Here is a 13,010-nt window from a genome sequence, read left to right on the forward strand (position 1 = left end):
TAGATACCATAGAGTCATAGAGATGTACAGCACAGAAACAGACCCTTCGGTCCGACCCGTCCATGCCGACCAGGTATCCCAACCCAATCTAGTCCCACCTGCCAGCACCCGGCCCATATCCCTCCAAACCCTTCCTATTCATATACCCATCCAAATGCCTCTTAAATGTTGCAATTGTACCAGCCTCCACCACTTCCTCTGGCAGCTCATTCCATACACGTACCACCCTCTGGGTGAAAAAGTTGCCCCTTAGGTCTCTTTTAAATCTTTCTCCTCTCACCCTAGACCTATGCCCGCTAGCTCTGGACTCCCCGACCCCAGGGAAAAGACTTTGTCTATTTATCCTATGCATGCCCCTCATGATTTTGTAAACCTCTATAAGGTCACCCCTCAGCCTCCAGCGCTCCAGGAAAAACAGCCCCAGCCTGTTCAGCCTCTCCTTATAGCTCAAATCCTCCAACCCTGGCAACATCCTTATAAATCTTTTCTCAACCCTTTCAAGTTTCACATCTTCCGATAGGAAGGAGACCAGAATTGCGCACATTATTCCAACAGTGGTCTAACCAATGTCCTGTACAGCCGCAACATGACCTCCCAACTACTGTACTCAATACTCTGACCAATAAAGGAAAGCATACCTTTTTTCCCAGCAAGTCCACGCCTTCTTCACTGTCCTATCTACCTGCAAACTCCACTTTCAAAGAGCTATGAACCTGCACTCCAAGGTCTCTTTGTTCAGCAACATCCCCTAGGACCTTACCATTAAGTGTAAAAGTCCTGCTAAGATTTGCTTTTCCAAAATGCAGCACCTCACGTTTATCTAAATTAAACTCCATCTGCCACTTCTCAGCCCATTGGCTCATCTGATCAAGATCCCGTTGTAATCTGAGGTAACCCTCTTCGCTGTCCACTACACCTCCAATTTTGGTGTCATCTGCAAACTTACTAACTATATCTCTTATGCTCACATCCAAATCATTTATATAAATGACAAAAATTAGTGAACCCAGACCCTTGTGGCATGCCACTGGTCACAGGCCTCCAGTCTGAAAAACAACCCTCTTCCACCACCCTCTGTCTTCTACCTTTGAGCCAGTTCTGTATCCAAATGGCTAGTTCTCCCTGTATTCCATGAGATCTAACCTTGCTAATCAGTCTCCCATGGGGAACCTTGTCAAACTTTATTGCTGGAACAGCACAGCAGGTCAGGCAGCATCCAGGGAACAGGAGATTCGACGTTTCGGGCACAGGCCCTTCTTCAGGGCCTGTTTTGAAGAAGTAACAATCCACCTGCACATCTTTGGACAGTGGGAGGAAACCCGAGTACCCAGAGGAAACCCGCGCAGACACACGGAGAGAATATGGAAACTCCACACAGACAGTTGCCTGAGGCTGGAAACGAACCCAGAGCCGTGCTAACCATGAGCCACTGTGCCACTAGGGGCCTGCTATTATAAGAGGAAATGAGCATAAAAGCGAGCAGATGCTGCCTGACCTGCTGTGCTGTTCTAGCAATAAAGTTTCAACTTTGATCTCCAGCATCTGCAGACCTCACTTTCTCCTCGAACCTTGTCAAACGCCTTACTGAAGTCCATATAGATCACATATACCACTCTGCCCTCATCAATCCTCTTTGTTACTTCTTCAAAACACTCAATCAAGTTTGTAAGACATGGTTTCCCTTGACTATCCCTAATCAGTCCTTGCCTTTCCAAATACATGTACATCCTGTCCCTCAGGATTCCCTCCAACAACTTATGCACCACCAATGTCAGGCTCACCGGTCTATAGTTCCCTGGCTTGTCCTTACCACCCTTCTTAAACAGTGGTACCACATTAGCCAACCTCCAGTCTTTCGGCACCTCACCTGTGACTATCGATGATACAAATATCTCAGTAAGAGGCCCAGCAATCACTTCCCTAGCTTCCCACAGAGTTCTAGGGTACACCTGATCAGGTCCTGGGGATTTATCCACTTTTATGCATTTCAAGACATCCAGCACTTCCTCCTCTGTAATATGGACATTTTTCAAGATGTCACCATCTATTTCCCTACAATCTATATCTTCCATATCCTTTTCCACAGTAAACACTGATGCCAAATACTCATTTAGTATCTGCCCCATCTCCTGTGGCTCCACACAAAGGCTGCCTTGCTGATCTTTGAGGGGCTCTATTTGCTCCCTAGTTACCCTTTTGTTCTTAATGTATTTATAAAATCCCTTTGGATTCTCCTTATTTCTATTTGCCAGAGCTATCTCATGTCCCCTTTTTGCCCTCCTGATTTCCCTCTTAAGTATACTCCTACTGCCTTTATACTCTTCTAAGGATTCACTCGATCCATCCTGTCTATACCTGACATATGCTTCCTTTTTTTCTTAACCAAACCCTCAATTACTTTAAGGGTTCCAGCATTCCCTATACCTACCAGCCTTTTCTATCACCCTGACAGGAATATACTTTCTCTGGACTCTTGTTATCTCATTTCTGAAGGCTTCCCATTTTCCAGCCGTCCCTTTACCTGGAAACATCTGCGTCCAGTCAGTGTTTGAAAGTTCTTGCCTAATACCATCAAAATTGGCCTTCCTGCGATATAGAACTTGAACTTCTAGATCTGGTCTATCCTTTTCCATCACTTTTTTAAAACTAATAGAATTATGGTCGCTGGCCCCAAAGTGCTCTTCCACTGACACCTCTGTCACCTGCCCTGCCTTATTTCTTCAGCCAATTCAATTCACTCCACATGCTATCAAGAAATGGTTGGAGGCACTGGATACTGCAAAGACTCTGGGCCCTGACAACATTCTGGCAATAGTACTTGTGCTCCAGACTTGCTGCTCCCCAAGCTCTTCCATTACAGTTAAAATATTGTCATTAACCCGACAATGTGGAAAATTGCCCAGGTAATTCCTGTACATAAAAAGCAGGACAAATCCAACCCAGCCAATTACTGCCCAATTAGTGTACTTTTGATCATCAGCAAAATGATGGAAGGGGTCATCAACAGCGCTATCAAGCAGCACCTACTCAGCAATAACTTACTCAATGATGCCTGGCTTGAGTTCCACCAGGGCCACTCGGCTCCTGACCTCATTATAACCTTGGTTCAACATGGACAAAAGAGCTAAATTCCAGAGGTGAGGTAAGAGTGACAGCCCCTGACATCAAGGCCACATTTGACCGAGTGTGGTATCAAGGAGCCCTGGCAAAACTGGAACCAATGGGTATTGGAGGCAAACTCCACGGGTTGGAGTCATATCTGGCACAAAGGAAGATGGTTGTGGTTGTTGGAGTTCAATCATCTCAGCACCAGAACATCTCTATAGGAGTTCCTCGGAGTACTGTCTTAGGCCCAACCATCTTGATTAGATTAGATTAGATCCCCTCCAGTATGGAAACAGGCCTTTTGGCCCAGCAAGTCCACACCATCCCTCCGAAGAGTAACCTACCCAGCCCCATTCCCCTACCCTATATTTATCCCTGACTAATGCACCTAACACTATGGGCAATTTAGCACGGCCAATTCACCTAACCTGCACATTTTTGGATTGAATTGGAGATGCCGGTGTTAGACTGGGGTGTACAAAGTTACAAATCACACAACACCACCTGCTTCCAATTAAACCTGTTGGACTATAACCTGGGTGTTGTGTGACTTGTAACATCTTTGGCCTGTGGGAGGAAACCGGAGCACCCAGAGGAAACCCACGCAGTCACGGGGAGAATGTGCAAACTCCACACACAGACAGTCGCCTGAGGCAGGAATCGAACCTGGGACCCTGGTGCTGTGAGACAACAGTGCTAGCCACTGAGCCACTGTGCTGCCCCATCTTCATCAGTGAGTTTCTCTATATCCACAGCATGTGTTCTTCATTCAAAGAGTTCCAATAAATATGGTTGAATATGACTTCATTTTCACAAAACCATGTGAAGTCTTTCGAATTATCTTGAGGTTCACCAAATGTGCACTTATGACCTCTTTAATTAATAAACTCTAACAGTTTCCCCATGAATACTTCAAGCTAACTGGTTTATAGTTTCCTGTTTTCTGCCTATCTCCTTTCTTCAATAAACAGATGAAATTTGCTACTTTCCAGTCCGATGGAACTTCGAGATTTTGGAGAAGATTTGTCACTCTGGTTGTGGATCAGGTTGTAAGTTTGCTGTCTGAGCTGCTCAGACATTTCATTACCATGCTTGGTAACGTCATCAGTGAGCCTCCGATGAAGCGTTGGTGTTCTGACCCACTTGCTATTTATGTGCCTTGGTTTGTTGTGGTAGTTGATATCATTTCTGGTTCTGTTTCTGAGAGGTTGGTAAATGGGGTCCAAATCGATGTGTTTGTTAATGGAGTTCCGGTTTGAATGTCAAGCCTCTAGGAATTCCCACGTGTGCCCAGCACGTGCCTGTCCCTGGATGGATGTATTGTCCCAGTCAAACTGGTATCCCTCTTTGTCTGTGTGTATGACACCAGTGAGAGTTATCTTTTGGTGGCTAGTTGATGCTCATGTATCCTGGTGGCTCGTTTCCTGCCCATCTGTCCAATGTAATGTTGCTTGCAGTCCCTGCAGGGTTATTTTTATATGATGTTCATTCTGCTGGCTGTGGGTATGGGATCGTTTAAATTCATCAGGAGCTGTTTCAGTGTGGTGGTAGGTTAGTGGGCTACCATGATGCCTAGGGGCCGGAGTAGTGTGGTCTGTGAAATGTCTTTGATGTATGTTCGGGTGGCTAAAGTCTCTGAGCATGTTATATCTCCCTGTTTAGGTCTGTTGTGCAGGAAATCAGTGGACTGTTTTTATCGGATACCTGTTGGATCTGAATATTTTATATAGGTGTTTTTTTACTCAGCTTCTCATAGTTCCTGGGTGCTGCGGTCTGCTTTGTCCCACTTAAATCATGTCCTGATGCAGCTCCGTTTGTGGGTGTTGGGATGGTTGCTTCTGTCGTTGAGTATCTGCTCAGCGTGTGTGGCTGTCCTGTCGACCCTGGTCTGCAGCTCTCCATTGGCTTTTCATTCTACTCTGATGTCTAGGAAGGGGAAAGTGAGGACTGCAGATGCTGGAGATCAGAGCTGAAAATGTGTTGCAGGAAAAGCGCAGCAGGTCAGGCAGCATCCAAGGAGCAGGAGAATCGATGTTTCGGACATGAGCCCTTCTTCAAGAATGAGGAAAGTGTGCCAAGCAGGCTAAGATAAAAGGTAGGGAGGAGGAACTTGGGGGAGGGGCGTTGGAAATGTGATAGGTGGAAGGAGGTTAAGGTGAGGGTGATAGGCCGGAGTGGGGGTGGGGGTGGAAAGGTCAGGAAGAAATTGCAGGTTAGGAAGGTGGTGCTGAGTTCAAGGGTTGGGACTGAGACAAGGTAGGGGGAGGGGAAATGAGGAAACTGGAGAAATCTGAGTTCATCCCTTGTGGTTGGAGGGTTCCTAGGCGGAAGATGAGGCGCTCATCCTCCAGCTATCGTGTTGCTATGGTCTGGTGATGGAGGAGTTCAAGGACCTGCATGTCCTTGGCGGAGTGGGAGGGGGAGTTAAAGTGTTGAGCCACGGGGTGGTTGGGTTGGTTGGACCGGGTGTCCCAGAGGTGTTCTCTGAAACGTTCCGCAAGTAGGCGGCCTGTCTCCCCAATATAGAGGAGGCCACATCGGGTGCAGCGGATGCAGTAAATGATGTGTGTGGAGGTGCAGGTGAATCTGTGGTGGATATGGAAGGATCCCTTGGGGCCTTGGAGGGAAGTAATGGGGGAAAGGTGTGGGTGCAAGTTTTGCATCTCTTGCGGTTGCAGGGGAAGGTGCTGGGAGTGGAGGTTGGGTTGGTGGGGGGTGTGGTCTTTTCGGAATGCTGATAGGGGAGGGGAGGGAAAAATATTCCTGGTGGTGGGGTCCGTTTGGAGGTGGCGGAAATGACGAAGGTTGATACAATGTATCTGGAGGTTGGTGGGGTGGTAGGTGAGGACCAGTGGGGTTTTGTCCTGGTGGCGATTATAGAGGGCGGGGCTCAAGGGCGGAGGAGCGGGAAGTGGAGGAGATGCAGTGGAGAGCATTGTCGATCACGTCTGGGGGGAAATTGCGGTCTTTGAAGAAGGAGGCCATCTGGGTTGTACGGTATTGGAACTGGTCCTCCTGGGAGCAGATGCGGCCGAGATGAAGGAATTGGGAATATAGGATGATGTTTTTACAGGGGGCAGGGTAGGAGGAGGTGTAGTCTAGGTAGCTGTGGGAGTTGGTCGGTTTATAGTAAATGTCCGTGTTGATTCGGTCGCCCGAGATAGAAATGGAGAGGTCTAGGAAGGGGAGGGAGGAGTCTGAGACGGTCCAGGTAAATTTGAGGTCATGGTGGAAGGTGTTGGTAAAGTGGATGAACTGTTCAAGGAAGGAGAGTCAGTTATTGTTTTCTTCCCCTTTGGTGAATTTTATACCAGTAAGGATGTTGTTTATGTGCTTGTGGGTTTCTCCTGGTTTGTTACGTTTCATGGTGACAAAGGTATCATCCATATAGCAGACCCAAAGTTGGACTGGATCGTGGGAAGGGCTGTTAATTCTGACCTCTGCATAACTGCTTCTGCTATAAGTCCTGATATTGGTGATGCCATAGGCATCCCATTGATTTGTCTTAGATCTTGTCTTTGAAGGTGAAGTGAGTTACGAAGCACAGGTCTCCCAGTTTGAGGGTGCTGTCCTTGCTGATGGAGTTGGTGCTGTCTGGTTTTTGTGTTTTTCGTTCATCTAGCAGTGAGGCCAGCGTTTCTTTTGCTCGAGTGATGTTTATTGATGTGAATAGCGCTGACACATTGAAAGAAACCATGACCTCATTGTCCTGTACCTTGGTGTCTTTGATGACGTTAAGGAATTCCTGGCTCGAGTGGATGGAACGGGTTGAGTTTTCTACCAGGTGTTGCGGTTTGCAGTTCCTTTCATAGCCTGTGTGTCGGTGTGTAGGGATGTGAGACTCTGGCTTTGTGGGGGCAGGTGGGTGGGGTGGAGGGGAGCTTGTTATGTAGCTTTGGTAGTCCTTAGAAACGGGGTGCGTTGGATCCTTCAGGTTTCATTCTTGGGAGGTCTGTCTTATTCATTTCAGCTGTCTTGTGTAGGTTCCTCAGAGCGGCTGTAATGTGATTTTCTAGCTGTGGAGTCGGGTCCAACACCACCTGTTGGTAGGTTTTGGTATTGGTTAGTAGTATGTTTGCTTTATCAAAGTATCGCATTCTGTTCAGGATGACAGTCATGCATCCTTTATCTGCCGGTAGGATTACGATATCTCTGTCTCTTCTGAGTCCTTCCAGGCGTTTCCTTTCCAGTACGTGGCGGGTGCTCCCTTCTTTCTTCCTGTTTAGTGTTACTTACACCGATACGTCTATCAGCTCTTTAATCACTTCCTTTATGACCTGGGAATGAAGTTATAACCCTGACACAACAACCTGTAAATCCATCCGTTTGATCAGTACTGGTTTCTCTCATGAGTTTTGCCGTCAGCCTCCTGACTTATATCTACTAAGAAATTTTTAATGTATCCTGTATATTGAAGATAGAGGCAAAATGTTTATTCACAACAATCACCATTTCTTTATTATTAATTCCACTAGCTCCATCCATCTTCAGACCAATGTACTGGGTGGCTAATCCAGCTTGGCCTCCTCTTGAGGGTCCCTGCCTTGCTGATGCCAATTTTCAATCAATTTGTTTCACTCCATATGATGTGAAGTAACATTGAGAGGCACTGGATGCTGCTGATGCTATGGGCCCGAACAGCATTCCAACAATAATTCTGAAGACTTGTGTTCCAGAAATAGCCACACCCTTACCCAAGATTTTCTGAAGTAGGCATCAGAAAGGACAGTGACAAACTCAGCCGTTTCAATGCCGCAAAATTCTCCTTACCAACATGTAGGGGTGAGTGCCAAAATTGGGGGAACTGTCTCACAGCCCAATCAAGCAAGAGCCTGACATAGTCATATTCACGGAATCATCCCTCACTCATACAATAACTCAGAAAGCACCAGTATCATCCCTCAGTATGTTCTGTCCCATAAACAAGACAGATCCAGGTTGGGTGGCAGCACTGAGCTATACAGTCAGATGGGAGCTGTCCTGGGAGTCCTCACATTGACTACACCCTGTCAAGTCTCATGTTATCAGCTTATAGATCGGCAAGGAAACCTCCTATTCACTATCAATGTTGTGAAACTTGAAACTTGAAAAGATTTACAAGGATGTTGCCAGGGTTGGAGGATTTGAGCTACAGGGAGAGGCTGAACAGGTTGGGGCTGTTTTCCCTGGAGCGTCGGAGGCTGAGGGGTGACCTTATAGAGGTTTACAAAATCATGAAGGGCAGAGATAGAGTAAATAGGCAAAGTCTTTTCCCTGGGGTCGGGGAGTCCAGAACTAGAGGACATAGGTTTAGGGTGAGAGGGGAAAGATATAAAAGAGACCTAAGGGGCAACGTTTTCATGCAGAGGGTGGTACGTGTATGGAATGAGCTGCCAGAGGATGTGGTGGAGGCTGGTACAATTGCAACATTTAAGAGGCATTTGGATGGGTATATGAATAGGAAGGGTTTGGAGGGATATGGGCCGGGTGCTGGCAGGTGGGACTAGATTGGATTGGGATATCTGGTCGGCATGGACAGGTTGGGCCGAAGGATCTGTATCCATGCTGTACATCTCTATGACTCAATGACTCTATGTACTGACCCCACTTAACTGATGAATCATTACTCCTCCAATTTGAACACCACTTGGAGGAAGCACCGAGGGCGGCAAGGGCGAAAAACAGAGGATTTTAAGGTTCATCACCAACAGTGGCTCAGCAGCAGCCCTACTGATGGAGCTGGTTCAACCCTAAAATACATAGCTGCAGCTGGTGGTGAGGAATCCAAAAAGACAGAAAAACAGACATGACCTCACCCTCACCAATTTATGTGCTAAAGTAGCATCCATCTATCGCAGTTTTAATAGAAGTATTCATGGTACAATCCTTGTGGAGATAAATCCCATCTTCACATTAAGGCACCCTTCATCATGTTGTGTAATATTATGATTGTGCTAAATGATTTCAAAGGATTTCAAACAGATCTAGTCACTAAAGTCTGGGCATCCATGGGGTGCTCTTGATGACCAGCAACAACAGAACCATGCTCCAATACATTCTGTAACCTCATAGCCCAGCATAGCCCCGACTCTACCAATACCATTAAGGCTGGGGACTAACCCTAGTTCAGTGAAAATGCAGGAGCAGCACCACAATACCTAAAAATGAGGAGTCAATCTGCTGAAGCTACAAATCAGGACAGAACAACCATCATCAATTCCCATTATCAACATGCTGGTGTTACCATTGACCAGAAACTCTCCTTACCTAGTTATATAAGAACACTCACTTCAAGAGCAAATGCTAGGAATCCTGCAGCACATACCTCATCTCCTTGCTTCCCAAAGCCTGTCTACCATCTACCAGGTGCACTATTATGCACAAAGTCAGGAGTGTGAAGGGATTCTCCTCAATTGCCTGGGTGAGTACAGCTGCAGCAACACTCAAGAAGCTTGATACCATCCAGGACAAAGCAGCCTACTTCATTTGGATGAGTTTGAGAGCCAATTTCTCTCTCTCTCTCTCTCACAGCACCAGGGACCCAGGTTCGATTCCAACCTCGGGTGACTGTCTGTGTGGAGTTTGCACATTCTCCCTGTGTCTGCGTGGGTTTCCTCCGGGTGCTCTGGTTTCCTCCCACAGTCCAAAGATGTGCAGATCAGATGAATTAGCCGTGGGAAATTGCCCGTAGTGTTAGGCACATTAGTCAGAGGGAAAAAGGTCTGGGTGGATTTACTCTTCAGAGAGTGGGTGTGGACTTGTTGGGCCAAAGGGCCTGTTTCCACATTGTAGGGAATCTAATCTCTCTCTCTCTCTCTCTCTCTCTCTCTATCTCTCTCTCTCTCTCTAGAGCTCTGCTGATTAGCTCTGCTGATTTTTCAACTGCCCCCTTCTTTTATACCATACCGATGATGATCTATCAATATTTTTGCAATCGGATTGGAAACAGTGCAGAAGAAAGTTACAAGGATGTGTTGCCAGGACTCAAGGGACTGAGTTATAGGGAGAGGTCAGACAAGCTAGGCCTTTTTTCTTAAGAGCACAGGAGACTCGGGGGGTGGGGATCTTAGAGAAGTGTATAAGATCATGAGGGGATGGTTAGGGTGAATACACTCAGTCTTTTTTCCAGGGTTGGGAATCGAGGATTAGAGGGATAATCGGGCAATTTTGAAGGTCACTGAATGATTAGAAGGCATCAGTGTGAGGGAAGAAAGGAAAGAAAAAAGGGAACCTTAGGAGCAACGTTTTTACAAAGGGTGTTATGTATATGGAATGAGCTGCCAGTGCAAGTGGCTGAGACAGGTGCATTCACAACATTTAAAAAGCATTTGGACAAGTACATGGATAGGAAAGGTTCAGAAGACTATCAGCCAAGTGCGGGGAAATGGGGTTAGTGTGGATGGACGTTTTGGTCGGCATGGACCAGTTTGGGCCAAAGGGCCTCTCTCTGTGCTATGATCCTATAACAGTGTGAAGCATTGGTATTGTTGCCTTTGCAAGGCAAATCTCTGAAAGTTCAGTGATCCATACCATTATGACACAGGGATAGCAAGCCAGACTAAATCAGATTCGCTAACACTGGATTCACAACACAGCAGAATTTAAACATTCAAAGACCATTAAAATTGCCCTGTTATCCCGAACCAACTTTAGGAATAACAGATATCAGACACTAAGTTTCTAGCTTAAACCAAAATTCACAATTTATTATTAATACTGTAACTTCAGCTAGGTAAACCCAAACAACAAGGTAATCTAATTAATGTCTGTGATTTAAACCCAATATTCTTTCATCATAACCATCACTCTCACACACAGTCAGTTAAGACCATAAGACATAGGAGTGGAATTAAGGCCATTCAGCCCATCGAGTCCACTCCGCCATTCAATCATGGCTGATGGGCGTTTCAACTCCACTTACCCGCATTCTCCCTGTAGCCCTTAATTCCTTCAGTTCGTATTTGAACAGAAAATAAAGTTTGTAATTTGCTAGTTCAATAACCATTTCAACGATGGGTACCATCAAAGAACTTTTGAACAATTCATTATATTATTGCCATACTGGTTGAATTCCAAAGCCACCAGTCAACATAAACAGCTTCCACCAGCTGCAAGCAATATTCACTTGTTTCTTAGAAACTGGGATTCTCTTCTCAGAAAGTTCACAGTTCATGTTGTTACATCTGGTTTTTCAAACCTACAAGAATCATTCTGCCTCAAAACCATGCTTTGTATGTTGCCTGTATTGAAAACATCAGACACAATCTGTATCTGTCCCATTCCTTCCACCCGGTGCCCAGGAACTGAGTGCAGTCCAGGTATAAGGCAAAGGAAAATCTACCGTGGATTTCGGGGAAACACCAATCCAAAACTCACAATAAGAATTACCAAGGAATATATATCGTATTGAGACTCACCTAAAGTTGTAACAAAAACCAAGCAGTATAAATATGCAACAGCTTTTATGTTGTCCATTGTACTTCTTTTTTAAAATCAGATTCAAAACAAGACTTGGATGCAGCAAAATCAAATACGAATTAAAGTGATTGAAGTTTTTTTTTTCAGGTGTCTTCATGTACAAGTAAACCTAATTCAAAAGGCAAATCAACCATTCACTGCAGGATGGGGAAGAAAGTGTCAGAGGAAGTTAAAGTGAAGGGCTATTAAACACACCTTCCAATAGTGACCTTTGTAACTGTAGATAAGGCTGTAAATTAGACCAAGCCCTGAAAATGTAATGTCCCCCAAATAATCTCAGTGAGAAAATGGAACGCTTGTGGGACATGGGCTCTGTCCCTAGATGCCCTTGGACATGTGGCTTGCTAAGCCATTTCAGAGGGCAGTTGACAGTCAGCCATATTGCTGTGGGTCTGGACAATAGGTCTCCTTCCCTCAAGGACATTAGTGCACCAAATGCATTTTTCTTGACAACTGGTAATGGTTTCATGATAGAACATAGAACCTAGAACAATACAGTGCAGGACATGCCCTTCGGCCCTTGATGTTGCGCCGCCCAGTGAACTAATCTAAGCCCATCCCCCTACACTATCCCATCATCATCCATGTGTTTATCCAAGGATAGTTTAAATCTCCCTAATGTGATTGAGCTACCTACATTGGCAGGCAGGGCATTCTACGCCCTTACCACTCTCTGAATAAATAACCTGCCTCTGACATCTGACTTAAATCTATCACCCCTCAATTTGTAGCTATGCCCCCTCGTACAAGCTGATGTCATCATCCCAGGAAAAAGACTTCCACTGTCTACCCTATCTAATCCTCTGGTCATCTTGTATGTCTCTATGAAATCCCCTCTTAGCCTTCTTCTTTCCATTGAGAACAGACCCAAGTCCCTCAGCCTTTCCTCATAAGAGCTTTCCTCCAGACCAGGCACATTCAGGTAAATCTCCTCTGCACCTTTTCCAATTCCTCCACATCCTTCCTGTAATGGGGCGACCAGAACTGTAGAACCAGAATTAAGAATCCATAGATTCTTAATTCCAGATTTTTTTATTTTCATTCATGGCAGAATTTGAACCCAGCTCCCCAGAAATTTAACTGAGCTCCTGAATTAATAGTCTAGTGATAATACCAATAAGATAACATTTTATTCCAGATTTTTATTGAAAATAGATTTCACGCTCTACCGCAGGATTGGAACCCATGCTCACCAAACATTAACCCATGCCTCTGGATTATTAGTCCAGTGACATTACTACGACACCATGCCTCCCATGTGTCTGGTGTCTTTAGCAAACAGTTATATTAAGATTGACTATCACACATGTTGTCTTTTTTTACACTATCTGAGAATCTTTGAAAATTTCAAATAATCATTGTGTTTATATACCTGCCACTCTTATACAGCACAATCTAACTGCTTTAGCTCACACACAGGAATGGCAAGTGATTTTTTTTTTTATTCA

The 13,010-nt window shown here is 45.4% G+C and overlaps 1 protein-coding gene across 1 annotated transcript in view; it reads right to left on the minus strand.

Moving 5' to 3' along the window:
* LOC122544377 (uncharacterized) overlaps positions 1-11,674 on the minus strand; it is an 83,687-nt gene extending 72,013 nt beyond the window's left edge. Inside the window, exon 1 of the mRNA XM_087982841.1 lies at positions 11,502-11,674. Within this exon, the coding sequence (XP_087838967.1) occupies positions 11,502-11,559 (58 nt within the window). The 5' untranslated portion in view covers positions 11,560-11,674. The remainder of the gene's footprint in view (positions 1-11,501) is intronic.
* Between the last annotated feature and the right edge of the window lie 1,336 nt (positions 11,675-13,010).

Source organism: Chiloscyllium plagiosum, unplaced genomic scaffold, assembly GCF_037043375.1.
Source record: "Chiloscyllium plagiosum isolate Xiang-an unplaced genomic scaffold, Cpla_swu_hap1 HiC_scaffold_44, whole genome shotgun sequence".
NCBI lineage: Eukaryota > Metazoa > Chordata > Chondrichthyes > Orectolobiformes > Hemiscylliidae > Chiloscyllium > Chiloscyllium plagiosum.